This window comes from Notamacropus eugenii, chromosome 7, assembly GCF_028372415.1.
Source record: "Notamacropus eugenii isolate mMacEug1 chromosome 7, mMacEug1.pri_v2, whole genome shotgun sequence".
In the NCBI taxonomy this organism is placed as follows: domain Eukaryota; kingdom Metazoa; phylum Chordata; class Mammalia; order Diprotodontia; family Macropodidae; genus Notamacropus; species Notamacropus eugenii.
This window is the reverse complement of record NC_092878.1, coordinates 28,822,527-28,837,999: the sequence shown is the minus strand read 5'-3', so window position 1 is coordinate 28,837,999 and position 15,473 is coordinate 28,822,527. Positions and strand designations below refer to the sequence as shown.

Sequence of the window (15,473 nt, the reverse complement as noted above, 5' to 3'; positions counted from 1 at the left end):
ATGCTTGTTAAGATAAAAGTCAGTGTAGTTATTTGAAAATTGTCTGTCCCTATCATTATAATTATTAATATAAATTAAATGTAAGCCTTAGGCAAAGTGGGAATGGTTAGAAAACTTGGAAAGTGCTAAAGCTTGGATCATGTGAAAACCCTTGATTTAGGGTATGACATCAGTGTACTGCCTTTTGCCAGCATGTGTCATAGGAGAGCCAGAATTTGGAAAGTAAGACTAATTGCAATGGAATTCCTCAGTCTGCAACCACTCCATTTTTTTTTTTTTTTTTGCCTTGACCAGCCAAAAAGTAACTCCTACCAACTCTGGTCACCTGCAGAAGGTAATAAAATTACCTAACAGGAGGAGTCTTGAGGTCAGGATGGGCTAATTCCTGAATGAATGATGGGAAGACTTAAGACCAAGAGAGACAGAAGAATGACGTCTGTATAAAGCAGAATTTTAGAAGCTAAGTTCAGATAGGAGATGCATATGTTAAAAATCACAACTTTTCTTTGATATGTTGTAAAAATATTAATAAAAGGGATTATAGACTATATATTGTGACGTTAACTGGACCTCATACGAATACCTGATTTGCTTATGAATGTGCTTTTTATGTACACAACAATAGTACCAGAGAGTTGTATCCACAATACATTCTTAATCATTGATATGATCTTAAAATTTATACATCTTACATAAATAACCTCATGCTTATTTTAATCCCTCACTACTGATAGTTGCCCAAGTAATGTTCTAAATAAACCTATTTACTTTGGTCTCTGTAGTTTTACTAGTGTGAGTTGGTTTAGGCATTTCAGCACAACCTAGATTTCTTTTTCAGCCCTGAAACCTGCTAAGTCATTTATAGGAAATGATAAAGCTCCCTTTGGTCAAACTGTACTGGTTTGTTGACTTTACTGTTGGTTTACTCCTAACTTGTAGTCCAAGGTAGAGAATTCCTAATTCACTTTTTCAGAATGCAAGGGGGCCAACAATGACACTTTAAAGAAATAGCACCACCCATGCCTGTAAAATTATCCATGTGACTATCAGTTTGCAATCTGAAAAGCAGTTCTCTGAGTTCAGGAGTCTTTCCCAAGTAAAAGCAGTATGAATTCTTAGCCATCAAGGGCATAACTTCAGAGTTGTGTTTTCCTCCTCAGAGACAACACATTTAGTATATCAGCATTTCCCAGCAAGTTTGGTTATCTTCTGTATGTCAGAATTCTCATATTTGGGGGCAGCTAGGAGGTGCAGTGGGTAGAGTACTGACTCTGCAGTGAGGAGGACCTAAGTTCAAATACAGCCTCACACATTTGACACTTATTACCTGTGTGATCCTGGGCAAGTTATGTAACCCTGATTGCCTCTCAAAAAACAAAAGCAAGAGAATCCACATGTTTTATATGGTTTGGCTATTCAGTACTTTAGTTGTCCAACTTTGCATTCTCTAGTAACTGTATCTAGAATACATCTTGGAAAGAATGCTAACAGATCACAATCAGTGTTAGTCTATAATAATAATGATAATAATAAAATTGGTGATTTTATTGAAACAAATGAAATCCTACAGAATTTTCTGCTTACAATTAAAATTAATCTGGCTTTTCTGACTGTTTGCCAGTCTAATTCAAGCTGTGGCTTGAACTCTTCTATCATTAGGCAATAACTTCCCTGCGTTGTTTTCCATTGTGCCCTTTGGTGTTGTCTTGGATCATTCTCTGGATCAAAATAGCTAAGTCTTCAGAGTTAATCATCCTCACAGTATCGCTGTGTACAGTCTCCTGTTTATACTCACTTCACTTTGCATGAGTTCCTGTCAGTCTCCCCAGGTTTTTCTGAAACTATCCTGCTCATCACTTACAGCACAATCATACGCTGTTCCACACTTGTTCAGGCATTCCCCGATTGATGGGCATCCCCTTGATTTCAAACTCTTGGTCACTACAAAAAAAGCTGCTATAAATATTTTTGTACATATAGGTCCTTTTCCCTTTTGTTTGATCTTTTTGGGATACAAGCCTAATAATGGTATTGTTGGGTTAAAGGGTATACACAGTTTTATAGTCCTTTTGGCTTAGTTCCAAATTATTCTCTAGAACTAGTTCACAACTCCACCAACAATGCATTAGTCTCTCAGTTTTTCCACATCCCCTCTAGAATTTGTCTTTCTCTGTTTCGGTCATGCTAGTCAATAATAGATTTAAGGTGATATCTCAAGACTTATTTTAATTTGTATTTCTCTAATCATTAGTGATTTAGCGCATTTTTTATGTGACTATTCATAACTTTGATTTCTTTATCTGAAAACTGCCTTTTCATATCCTTTGACCAATTATCAACTGAAAAATACCTCTTTTTTAAAATTTGACTCATTTTCACATATATATTCTAATATATTTGAGAAATGAGTCCTTTATCAGAGATACATGGTGTAAAAAATTTTTCCAGTTTCCCTTTTTTATTTCTAATTTTGGCTATATGGTTTTATTTGTGCAAAAAGCTTTTTAATTTCATGTAATCAAGATGATCCATTTTACTTGCAATAATCCCTCCCTTCTCTTTGAACATCAGCTCTTCCCTTATCTATAGTTCTAACAGGTAAATTATCGCAAGCTTCCCTTATTTACTGATACTGTCATCCGTTATGTCTAAGTCATTCATCCATTTTGATTCTTATCTTGATGTATGTTGTGAAATGTTAGTCTAAGCCTAATTTTTGCCAAGTGCTTTCCAGTTTTCCCAGCAATTTTTGTCAGATGTTCTTACCCATAAAACTTAGATCTTTTGGTTTCTCAAACACTAGATTACTCTGGGTATTTACTGTTTTGTATTGTGTCCCCAATCCGTTCCACTGATCTGCTAGTCTTTCTTAGCTTGTACCAGATTGTTGCCATGATTATGGCTTTGTCATGTAGTTTGAAATCGGAAGTTTCTAGGCTGCCTTCTTTGACATTTTTTTCACTGATTTCCTTGCTATTCTCGACCTTTTGTTCTTCCAGATGAATTTTGTTATTTTTTTCTAGCTCTGTAAAATAATTCTTTGGCTGTTAGATTGGTGTGACACTGAATGAATCAGTAAATTAGCTTAGGTAGAGTTGTCACTTTTATTGATAGTGGTTCAACCTACTTGTGAGCAACTATAATTCTCCGGTTTAGATTTGCCTTTACTTATTTTGTAATTATATTTTGTATATGTATTATATTATAATTAATTATATTTTGTAATTGTTCCTATAGTCCTTGGGTTTGTTTTGGCAGGTAGACTCCCAAGTACTTTGTATTGTCTACAGTTATTTTAAATGGAATTTCTCTTTCTGTCTCTTGCTGCTGGGTTTTGTTGGTAGTATATAGAAATACTGATGATTTATGTGGATTTATTTTATATCCTTCAGCTTGGCTTAAGTTGTTGTTTCAAATAATTATTTAGGTGATTCTCTAGGATTCTCTAAATATACCATCATGTTATCTACAAAGAATGATAGTTTTGTATCCTAATTGCCAGTTTTTATTCCTTCAGTTTCTTTTCCTTGCCTTACTGCTGTAGCTGGCATTTCTAGTACAGTATTAATAATCGTGATGTTAATGGACATCCTTGCTAGACTCCTGATCTTATTAGGGAGGCTTCAGGTGTATCCAACCATTACAGATGCTTGTGGTTTTAGATAGATTCTACTCATTTTAGAAAAGCTCCATTTGTTCCTGTGCCTTCTAGTGTTTTCAGTAGGAATGGGTGTCGTATATTTTGTCAAAGGCTTTTTCTGCATCTCTCAATTTTATCATATGATTTTTGCTATTGTTACTGTCAGGTCAGTTATGCTGATAGTTTTCCTAATATTGAATTAATTCTGCGTTCCTGTTACAAATCCCACTTGGTCATAGTGTATGATCTTTGTCATATATCTCTATAATCTCCTTCCTAGTGTTTTACTGAGAATTTTTGAGTCAATACTCATTAGGGAAATTGGTCTATGGTTGTTTTTTCTCTCCTTGGTTTAGATATCAATGCCATATTTATGTCATAAAAGGAATTTAGTAGGACTCTTTTACCTATTTTTTCAAATATTTTATATGACATTGGGATTAATTGTCCCTTAAATGTTTGGTAGAATTTACTTGTGAATCCACTTAGTTTTGGGGATTTTTGTCTTAGGGAGCTCATTGATGGCTTATTAAATTTCTTTTTCTAAGAGAGTTATTTAAATATTCTATTTCCTCTTTTGTTAATCTGGACAGTTTATATTTTTGTAAATATTCATTTCACTTAGATTGTTATTTTTACTGGTGTGATACTGGGCAAAATAACTCCTAATAACTGTTTTAATTTTGTCTTCATAGGTAGTGAATAAAAATAATTTGGCTTCCTTATTTTAAAAAAAATCAAATTAACCAATGTCTTATATAGTATTACTTTTTTCATGAAACTAGCCCCTAGTTTTATTTATTAGTTCAGTGGGTTTTTTATACTTTGAGTTTTATTAATTGTTTCTTTGATTTTTTTTTTTTCAGGATTTCCATTTGGTGTTTAATTGGAGATTTTTCATTTGTTCTTTTTCTTGTTTTTTTTAGTTGCATGCCCAATTTGATAATCTGTTCTTTCTCTTTCTTATTGATTCACATATTTAAAGATATAAATGTTCCCCTAAGCACTACTTTGGCTCTGTCCCATAATTTTGGAATGTTATCTCATTGTCATTCTTTTTAATGAAATTATTGGTTGTTAATATGATTTGTTTTTTTACCCTCTCCTTCTTTAGGATTAGATTATTTAATTTCTAATTAGCTTTAATCTGTGCTTCCACAGCTGTTTATTAGATGTAATTTTTATTGCATTATGATCTGAGAAGGGTGCATTTAATATTTCTGCTTTTCTGCTTTTGATTGTAAAGCTTTTATGCCATAATACATGGTCACTTTTTTTGAAGATACTGTACACATACATGAAAAAGGTATACTTCTTTCTATCTCCAGACTTTTCTAAGATTCTATTCATCTACTTCTTTCTTAATTTACTTTATTATTAGATTTGTCTGAAAGTTGGTCCTTCCTCACTAGTATAGTTTTACTTTCTAAATAGTAATTGTTTTTGTTTTACCCAGGAATCCTGAGGGTCTTCCCCTCTGTTTGATTTTTTTTTTTTTATTAAAAAGGCCATCTCTTGAGTAACTACTTAAAGAAGCCTATTCATTTAATGGGTATATCTCACTCAGAGTGAGAATGTGTTAAGACCTTATCCTGAAAGGACCAGGGCCTCACATTACATCTGGGGCCATCTCCAGCTGTCCTGATAAGTATCAGGCCACTGGACCCAGAAGGCTTTGGAGGAGAAAGTGAGGCTGGTGAGCTTGCACAGCCCTCTCTCCCTCAAATCAAAGTCACCTGCAAGTCACATCATCATCTTGATGCCATGGTCCTCTGAGAATGAAGGACAGATATAACAACAAGTTTTACTTTTTATTTACTAAGGTAATTCATTTAGATTCTTTAAAAATTTGGATGCTATGCCATTCAATGCATGTATGTTTAGCATTGATATTACTTCATTGTCTGTGATTCCTTTTTAGCAAAACGTAGTTTTCCTTTTAATTAGGTCTGGTTTTGCTTTTGTTTTTGTTTGAGCTCTTGATGGCCATCCCTGCCTTTTTTGCCTCTTGTAAAACATATTAGGTTCTTCTCTAGCTCTTTATTTTAACACTCTGTGTCTCTGTTTCATGTGTGTTTCTTGTAAACCACATATTGTTGGATTCTGTTTTTATTCCATTCTACAATCCACTTCTAATTTTTGAATGAATTTGTCAGATTCACATTCACAGTTATGGTTACAAACTGCATTTCCCTCCATCTTATTTTCTTCTGTTTATCCTCTCTTTTTATCCTGTCACTCCTCTAATGTCAGTTTTTCTTTTGAGTACTGCCTTCTTTTATCTGCCCTCCATTTTGTCACACAGCCCTTTTTCTTTAACCCTTCCTCTCCTTGCTCTTCCTTGTTGGCTAAGATAGATATCTATTACTAATTGAGTGAGTGTGTGTGTGTGTGTTTGTGTGTTTTCTCCTTTTGGAACCAGTTTAGATGTGAGGTTCAGGCATTGCCCACCTCCCACACCATTTTCCCCTCCACTGTAAAAACTCTTCCTTGGATGCTTTTTTTTGTTTGATATAATTTTCCCCATTCTCCTTTTCCCTTCCCCCTTCTCCCAGGGCATCCCTCATTCTTGCCTATCCATTTTTTTTACATCATCCCAAAATAATCAGCTCCCTCCTACACCCTCTTTTTGTGTGGAATCCTTCTATCTATTCTTAGAAGATACACATATCATTTCCATATAGAAAGGTAAGTAGTTTAACCTTATTGACTCCTTTATGATTTCTCTTTCATGTTTATCTTTTGATGCTTCTTCTGAGATTTGTATTTAAAAGTCACATTTTCTCTTTGGCCCTGGTTTTTTCATCAGGAATGCCTGAAAGCCCTCTATTTCACAAATGTTCATTTTTTTCTTCTTCAAGGATGGCAATTTGTTTTGTTAGGTTTGTGGTTTCTTTTGGTTGTAATTCCAGCTCTTTTGCCTTCTGGAATATCATATTCCAAGCCCTTCACTACTCTAATGTGGTAGCTGCTAAATCTTGTGTGATCTTTCCTGTGACTCCACAGTATTTGAATGATTTCTTTCTGACAATTTTTGAAGTATTTTCTCTTTGACCTGGGAGCTCCAATATTTGACTATAATATTCTATTCCTGGCAATTTTATCTCTTCTTAATCTGTTTTCCAGGTCATTTGTTTTATTTATGAGTTATTTCACATTTCCTTATTTATTTATTTATTTACTTACTTACTTACTTACTTATTTATTTAGCTTTTAACATTCATTTTCACAAAATTTTGGGTTCCAAATTTTCTCCCCTTTTGTCCCCTCCCCCCACCCCAAAACACCAAGCATTCTAATTGCCCCTATCACCAATCTGCTCTCTCTTCTGTCATCCCTCTCTGCCCTTGTCTCCATCTTCTCTTTTGTCCTATAGGGCCAAATAACTTTCTATACCCCTTTACCTGTATTTCCTATTTCCTAGTGGCAAGAACAGTACTCGACAATTGTTCCTAAAACTTTGAGTTCCAACTTCTCTTCCTCCCTCCCTCCCCACCCCTTCCCTTTGGAAGGCAAGCAATTCAATATAGGCCAAATCTGTGTAGTTTTGCAAATGACTTCCATAATAGTTGTGTTGTATAAGACTAACTATATTTCCCTCCATCCTATCCTGTCCCCCATTATTTCTATTCTCTCTTTTGATCCTGTCCCTCCCCATGAGTGTCGACCTCAAATTACTCCCTCTTCCCCATGCTCTCCCTTCCATCATCCCCCCCACCCTGCTTATCCCCTTATCCCCCACTTTCCTATATTGTGAGATAGGTTTTCATACCAAAATGAGTGTGCATTTTATTCCTTCCTTTAGTGGAATGTGATGAGAGTAATCTTCATGTTTTTCTCTCACCTCCCCTCTTTTTCCCTCCACTAATAAGTCTTTTGCTTGCCTCTTTTATGAGATATAATTTACCCCATTCTATTTCTCCCTTTCTCCTCCCAATATATTTCTCTCTCACTGCTTGATTTCATTTTTTTAAGATATGATCCCATCCTCTTCAATTCACTCTGTGCACTGTCTCTATGTGTGTGCATGTGCGTGTGCATGTGTGTGTGTGTAATCCCACCCAGTACCCAGATACTGAAGAGTTTCAAGAGTTACAAATATTGTCTTTCCATGTAGGAATGGAAACAGTTCAACTTTAGTAAGTCCCTTATGACTTCTCTTTGCTGTTTACCTTTTCATGCTTCTCTTCATTCTTGTGTTTGAAAGTCAAATTTTCTTTTCAGCTCTGGTCTTTTCATCAAGAATGCTTGAAAGTCCTCTATTTCATTGAAAGACCAATTTTTCCCCTGAAGTATTATACTCAGTTTTGCTGGGTAGGTGATTCTTGGTTTTAGTCCTAGTTCCTTTGACTTCTGGAATATCCTATTCCATGCCCTTCAATCCCTTAATGTAGAAGCTGCTAGATCTTGTGTTATCCTGATTGTATTTCCATAATACTTGAATTGTTTCTTTCTAGCTGCTTGCAATATTTTCTCCTTGACCTGGGAATTCTGGAATTTGGCCACAATGTTCCTAGGAGTTTCTCTTTTTGGATCTCTTTCAGGTGGTGTTCTGTGGATTCCTTGAATACTTATTTTGCCCTCTGGTTCTAGAATCTCAGGGCAGTTTTCCTTGATAATTTCATGAAAGATGATGTCTAGGCTCTTTTTTTGATCATGGCTTTCAGGTAGTCCCATAATTTTTAAATTGTCTCTCCTGGATCTATTTTCCAGGTCAGTTGTTTTTCCAGTGAGATATTTCACATTATCTTCCATTTTTTCATTCTTTTGGTTTTGTTTTGTGATTTCTTGGTTTCTCATAAAGTCATTGGCCTCCATCTGTTCAATTCTAATTTTGAAAGAACTGTTTTCTTCAGTGAGCTTTTGAACCTCCTTTTCCATTTGGCTAATTCTGCTTTTGAAAGCATTCTTCTCCTCATTGGCTTTTTGAACCTCTTTTGCCAATTGAGTTAGCCTATTTTTCAAGGTGTTATTTTCTTCAGCATTTTTTTGGATCTCTTTTAGCAAAGTGTTGACGCGCTTTTCATGCTTTTCTTGCATCTCTCTCATTTCTCTTCCCAATTTTTCCTCCCTCTCTCTTACTTGGTTTTCAAAATCCTTTTTGAGCTCTTCCTTGGCCTGAGCCCATTGAATATTTATTTTGGATGTTTGGGATACAGAAGGCTTTACTTTTATGTCTTTCCCTGATGGTAAACATTGTTCTTCCTCATCTGAAAGGATGGGAGGAGATATTTGTTCACCAAGAAAGTAGCCTTCTATGGTCTTATTTTTTTTCCCTTTTTTGGGCATTTTCTCAACCAGTTACTTGACCTTTGGGTCCTTTGTCATGAGTAGGGTATACTCTGGGGACCTGTAAGATATCAGTTCCTCCAAGGGAGTACAATCAAGCGTGTACTGGTCTGAGCTCAGGGAAGGATTTTTCTGCCCAGAATCTTAGCAGAGTTTCCTCTCCACAGGCACCTGACTCCCAGTTCTGCCAAGCTAGCACTGGGGGGATGGGATTCAGTCAAGCTATGGGGGCAGGGCCACCATTCAGTGTGAGACAAAGACCAGCTCCCTCAGTCCCCCCAAGGGTTTTTACCATCCAGCAGTGGTTCTTGGGCTGCTGTAGGGGCTGCCGTGAGAATTTCTGCTGCCTGCCCTATGTGACTTCTGCGTGCTGCTGCCTGAGGCTGGAGCTGTGGGAAGGCCCTTCTCCCTTCCCAGCCAGCTGAAAAAACCCCTGTCACTGACCTTTGGCACCTGTGGGTTGAGGGATCTGGGGGCCGCTTCTGCGACTGGGGATTCCGAGACTGGAGATTCTGCCCCTGAGGGCTGTTCACAAGCCGCTCCACATGGGCAAGGCTGGGCTGGGCTCCATGGTCACCCTGGGCTGGAAATCTCCTCCACTCTGTTGTTCTCCACTTCTGCTGCTCCAAAATTCGTTGAGAGTCCCTCTCTACAGGTATTTTATGGGCTGTGTGGGGAGACCCTGTGTATGTGTGTCTTTCTACTCCACCATCTTGGCTCCACCCCCATTTCTTATTCTTAAGGAATTATTTTCTTTAGAGAACTTTAATCCTCTTTTTCTATTTGACCAATTTTACTTTTTAAAGAATTCTTTTCTTCAGTGAATTTTTGTACCTTTTTTCCATTTGGCCAAATTTGTTTTTTAAGGAGGTTTTTTTTTTACAGCCTTTTCATAATTTTCTTCTTTTGTTTTCATTTCTTTATCTAATTTTTCCTCTACCATTCTTACTTGATTTTGAAAATCTTTTTTTTAGCTCTTTCAGGAATTCTTTTTAGGTTTGTTTTCAATTCACCGTGCTGCCTCACCCCCCACCCCAGAGGCTTTGCTTGTCATTATTTTAACCTCTTTGTCTTCTGAGTTTGCTTCTTGAGATCTTCATAATAATTTATTATGGTTGGGTTATTTGGTTTTTGTTTGCTCATTTTCCAACCTATTTCTTGATCTGGAACTTTAAGTTAATATTGGCCCCTATTCCTGGTCTTAGAGGGTAGCTCAGAGCTCTGTTAGAAGTTTTTGGTTCTTCCAAAGTGGTTTGATCTGAGGAAAGGAATGGTCACTGCCCTCTTGGTCTGCTCTCTGACGCTTAACCAGGAAAGTCCCCTAATCCCTTGTGATTGCAGTGGGTACTGCTCCTCAGTCCCCACTGATCCACTTCCCCCCAGTACCCCTGTCAGAAATGATACTGTTCCTCTGAGTCTCTGATCCGTTGGGGCAGGAAGTGTTATTGCTCTTCAGGGCTCCCACTCCCTCTTGATTCAGAGTGCTCCTCCATTCCCTTGAACTGTAACCCAGAAGTAGATATAGGGTTGCTGAACAGAGTCTGGTTTTACATTCTGTGCTAGCACAAGATTATTCTGTCTGACATCTGTTTCTGAACAGTGGCCAGATCCCCTTCCTGTCTTTGTCTTGAGAACACCAGAAGTGCTGCTGCTTCTCTCACCACCATAGAGTCCCACCACTGGTGTTTCATCCACATGAATCACATGGATCATTCTCCTCCTCTGTCATAGATCTCTTTCCAACCTCCTATGGTGTCTTGGGATGGAAGGATGTCTCACTCTGACTGTTTGTTGGCTCAGCCCCTCCAGTATTCAGTTGTAGCCCTGTTTTAAAGTTGTTTGGAGGGGACATGTTGGGAGAGTTCAGCTGAGTGCTTCTCTGCTTCACCATCTTTCCTAAAGCTTTCTTAACAGTTGCCATTAGAAGAGAAACTTCTCTGCCTATTCACCTCTCTCCCTACTCTGACTTTTTCTTAGAGTTCCCATGTGAGATCATTCATTATTATAATTTTTCAGAGACCTAGTAATTAATGAAATGTATTCCTGAACAGTCTCTTTGGTTGTTTAGGTACTCTATAATACTCCTAATTTTCAGTCATATGATTGAGTCAGTTGGGTATTCTAACTCTACATCTTTTAGGTATCTCATATTTTATTCTAGGTAATTCAAACTCAAAAATTTCTGAGTCTTCTCACATAATGAAAATTAAGCATTGATATATACTCAGTTGTTTGTAACTTTTATTTTTGTTTTCTTTACTGTAATTTATAATTTTAGTAATCAATTTCTGCTGATCTTCAAAATGTTTAACTCTGCGCTTTTCCTTTCTGATCATGCTTTGATTTATTCTTTCTTATTGAAATGCATTTGTTACTTTAAATTTCCAAAATTGCATTTTTATCTTACCTTACTTTTTTGTTAGCCTGTTTTTTCTTTTTAAATTGTACAATACATTTGCCTTGACCTCTTCTAATTCCTTTTTGTCCAGTTCCTCTTATGACCTTTAATACTCTTGTTTATTCTCTGTTAATTCTTCTTTTATATTAATAAATATACCACAAAGTTAATTTTTCTGTCCTTACCTCACCCCTCTTTCTGCTATTTTCCTCCCCCCAACCCTCCCACTTCAGTAGGAAGTTTGTATATTCTGGTTACCATTTTAAATGACTCAGCCAGGAAGGGCATCTATCTCCTTTTTGCTAATCTGTTTTTCTATTTTTTGGCAGGTACCTCCTTTCTTAAAATACCACTGATTCTTTTTTTTTTAATGACACTTTTAAGACTCATTTTTCTATGCATTTCTAATTCTTTTAGTTTGACTGACTTTGCAAATGAAACTTTTATTAGGATTAGGATATTATTGTTTCAGATAGAACAACAGTTGAAAGTGGAACCAAAAAAACTGGGATACTGTGTAAAGAGAGCTGAATTTGGAGTCAGAGGACTTGAGTTTGAATCTGAACTCTGAAATTTCCTTCCATAGCATCCTTGGCAAGTTTCTCAGCTATTTGGGTCTAAGTTTAACCGTATGTAAAAGGCTTTTGGAATAAATGGCCTTTAAGGAAACTTTCACTACTCAATCAGTGACCTTGTGCTACTGTCATTTCCAAACTAGACCTTTGTGAGCACGTGTACACACACACACACACACACACACACACACACTCTTCATTTAGATTTCCTATTTCAATTTTTCCTAATTGTACCAAAATAATTTATAGTACACTTTAAGATTATGCTGACATATCTGAGGATATTTTCCCTCAGAATTCTGTATTGAGACTAAAACTGCTTTGACTCCAGTATTCAAAACTGCTTTTCCTCTTCTGAGGGACATTTTAATTTCAGAAGGCCTCTGTGGCAAGGGGATGTGTGACCGAGCTACAGAGAGAAGGATTGGAGGAATATTAGGAAACTCACGCATAACAGTGTGCTAAGACCTAATTCCAGGGATTGTAGGATGAGTGATTTACTTCAGATTCCCCTCTGGAATAATTTCCTAGAGCCATTAATGCAAGGTCAAAATGGACTTCAGCATAATTACAAGGGATCTTAGTAATCTGGCAAAAATGGCACACCATGGAATGGTAGAACCAGAAAATTCACTTCTTAATGTACCAGGGAAATAGAATTTCTTAAATGGTATATTCTGATATCCAAGTGACAACTTTCTACAGTCTGCTATTCTAATATTTTGACTCCCACCTAAATTATCTGTGTGAATTATGTATCAGTAAACCAAGAGGGAGAAGAAAGGGTTTAAGATTGCCCCAGCTATTAAATCCTGCATCTGCTTACCTGTATCCTTACTGATAGGTGTCTGTATATATTCTATTTGAACTGTAACAACTTCCCTTGTTAGTGATTTTTCCTACATGTGTTCCAAAAATCTCATGAGCTTAGGACCTTTTAGCTTTGGTTATCACACAACTTAACAGACTAATCTAACAACTCACCCAAATAGGAGATTTTTCTTGAAAATGGAATTGTATATTTATTGAGTATACAAAAGTATATATACTAACTTTGGACAAATGGCCAGACAACTTCATCAAAACCGAAGTTAATCAGGTAAGTTTTTTTCAGGAGGAGTTTACCTTTAATAACTTCACAGTGACTGTCAGAACAGTACAGACAGTATAAGTATACATGTGCAAAAGGAAGAGTTTTGGGACTAAGGTATATATGATAGTGATAAAATACATGTGCTTAGGATACTAGGAAGAGAAAGTTGAAACTTATAGGGTAGGTAGAATAGGATAAAGATCTGCCCTGGGACTTGCTTCACTAAGTTAATTTAGATTTAGATATTAATGACACATTCACTTTCTGATCCCAGGGAGGTGAATTTTTCTTTTTGTCTTTGTTTTTTTCTTTCCAATCAACTGGCTTTTAAAACGTTCTCTTTGAAGCAATTGGTTTTTTGCCTATTTGTGGGTGATAGAAGAAAGTATCATGTACTCAAGGACCAAACCACAGTATTATGAGACGAGAGAGATTTTTTTCCCCAAGATCTCAACTTAGAAATTGTAAATGAGCCATTTATAGTTTTGCCCATCCTGCTTTCTTTTAATTCAGGGTAGAATTATGTTAGTTTCTAACTTGTATTCCTTCAAATACTCATTCAAGGAGTGTAACAGTCAATACTCAGCCACATAGGGCCTGCTTTTCTAAAGGAGGAAGTAAAATAAATTGAGTTTCATAGTTGTCTTCAGCCCTGCCTTCCTAGGGCTGCATCTCCATATCTTTCCACCGTATCTGGTTACTCACCTTAGACCAGCTAGTCAAATTAAGCATGGTTCTGCAGAAAGAAACATGTACCTTGAGTTCAAATTTAAGTTCTGCTTTTTTCTCCTTGTATGACTTTGTGCACACCATTTGATCTGCTTCTTTGTAAAGGGAGGGGCTTGATCTAGAAGATCTAAGGACCCTTCCAATCTTACTTCTGAGAGCTTTCCCCTTAGGGCTGTCATGGCTGTAACATACCTTTCATGCTTCTTTGATATCAGCCTGCTAACAAGAAAGAAAGCCAAACTGTTGTTGATTAAGCTTAATTTAACAACAACTACCAAGTCCTTGAAAAATTACTATTAGATTTTGAAATAGTCAGTATGATGCTGATAATTCAGAATTAAGGAAAAATCTTGTTTCCTAAACAGAAGGATTAATAGCCACATGTTTTAATTGTTTGTAGGTGAGTATAAAAGTAATTTAAATGTTGGTGTTTGATGTGACATTTCTGTTAGGTTGTTTTTTTGCAAGTATATTTTTAATTTGAGAGTTGATAACCTAAAAGAATACATTGTAAAAAGAGTTTTAAAATACTGAGTTTCTAAGATATTTGAATGAAAATGTATACCAGAAACTACCTATGCCCTGCAGTAAAAATGGAAGCTTCCCTGGCTTAGACTAGAAAACTGGAATTTTTTGCCTTTGAGATATAGATTAGCTGTAATAATTGTGATCTTTCTGTGCATACAAGTGACATGAAATAGCCATTATATTAGGTGAAATCAGTTTTTTGTTTGTAAATTGGTACAAAAAAATGCAGTAATTCTGCCTTCCCTTCTTTAGGAGAGATCAGTGGCAACTATTCATTGTACCCAATCATCGCAGGGACGTTGTCCCTGTCCCACTTAACGGAGAGTTTCCAGAATGCAAGCCAAGAACTGAAGTCATCCCTGCAGCAAGGTGGTGCCAGAAGAGTCGAACAATCTTCTTCCCAGCTAATTGGTCCTCTTATCATAAAGAAAGAGGGGGAGGTGTCAACCAAAAGTAGCACCATTGTTGAGCCCTGTAGCAGCTCCTTTTTGAGTCTGACCTTTCCTTCACAAACTCCTTTGGAGAAGGAGCACCCACTATTGGCTGAACAGCCAGCAGAATCCACTCTGACTTCAGCTGAAAGCAAGGGAAACAAGAAAAAAAAGAAGCTCAGGAAGAAGAAAACTCTGAGAGCAGCCCATGTGCCTGAGAACAGTGACACAGAGCAGGATGTCGTTACTGCCAAACCTGTAAGAAAAGTCAAGGCTGGAAAGATGACTAAAGGAGGAAAAGTGACAACATCCACGTCCTTGGGACAGGAAGATGGGAGAACTGGTCAGGAACAAGACAGAGCTAGAGATGAGCCTGACAGTGACTCTTCCCTGGAGGTTCTTGAGATTCCTAACCCTCAGTTAGAAGTGGTAGCCATTGAATCATCAGAATCTGGAGAGGAGAAACCAGATAGTCCATGTAAGGATGATGCCTGGAACTCTACAGAGCAGTCCCTGCTGGAAGCATCTCGTTCTGGGTGTGATGAAGTAAGCTCTACCAGTGAAATTGGAACACATTATAAGGATGGCATCCCTAGAAGGTAATAACTTCTTGGCTGAACTCTCACTAAATTTTCTTTCTACGTGAATCAGCATTTACCTAAATTATATATCTATATCTGTTACACATACTCATGTGGAATGGGGGTGATGAATATATGATCAAAGGGCAAGAGCAAGTGACAATCCAGTGGATAGTTGCTTGTTCCATGGATCCCCAAGATGTCAGAAG

General features: G+C 36.9%; 1 protein-coding gene across 2 annotated transcripts in view; it reads left to right on the top strand.

Annotated features, from left to right (window-relative positions):
• The window catches only part of ZNF106 (zinc finger protein 106), a 79,443-nt gene that overhangs the window by 38,163 nt on the left and 25,807 nt on the right, over positions 1-15,473 (top strand). For both annotated transcript variants that reach the window (XM_072622759.1, XM_072622758.1), the window contains one exon: positions 14,505-15,282. In XM_072622759.1, coding sequence (XP_072478860.1) covers positions 14,505-15,282 — 778 coding nt within the window. The remainder of the gene's footprint in view (positions 1-14,504; positions 15,283-15,473) is intronic.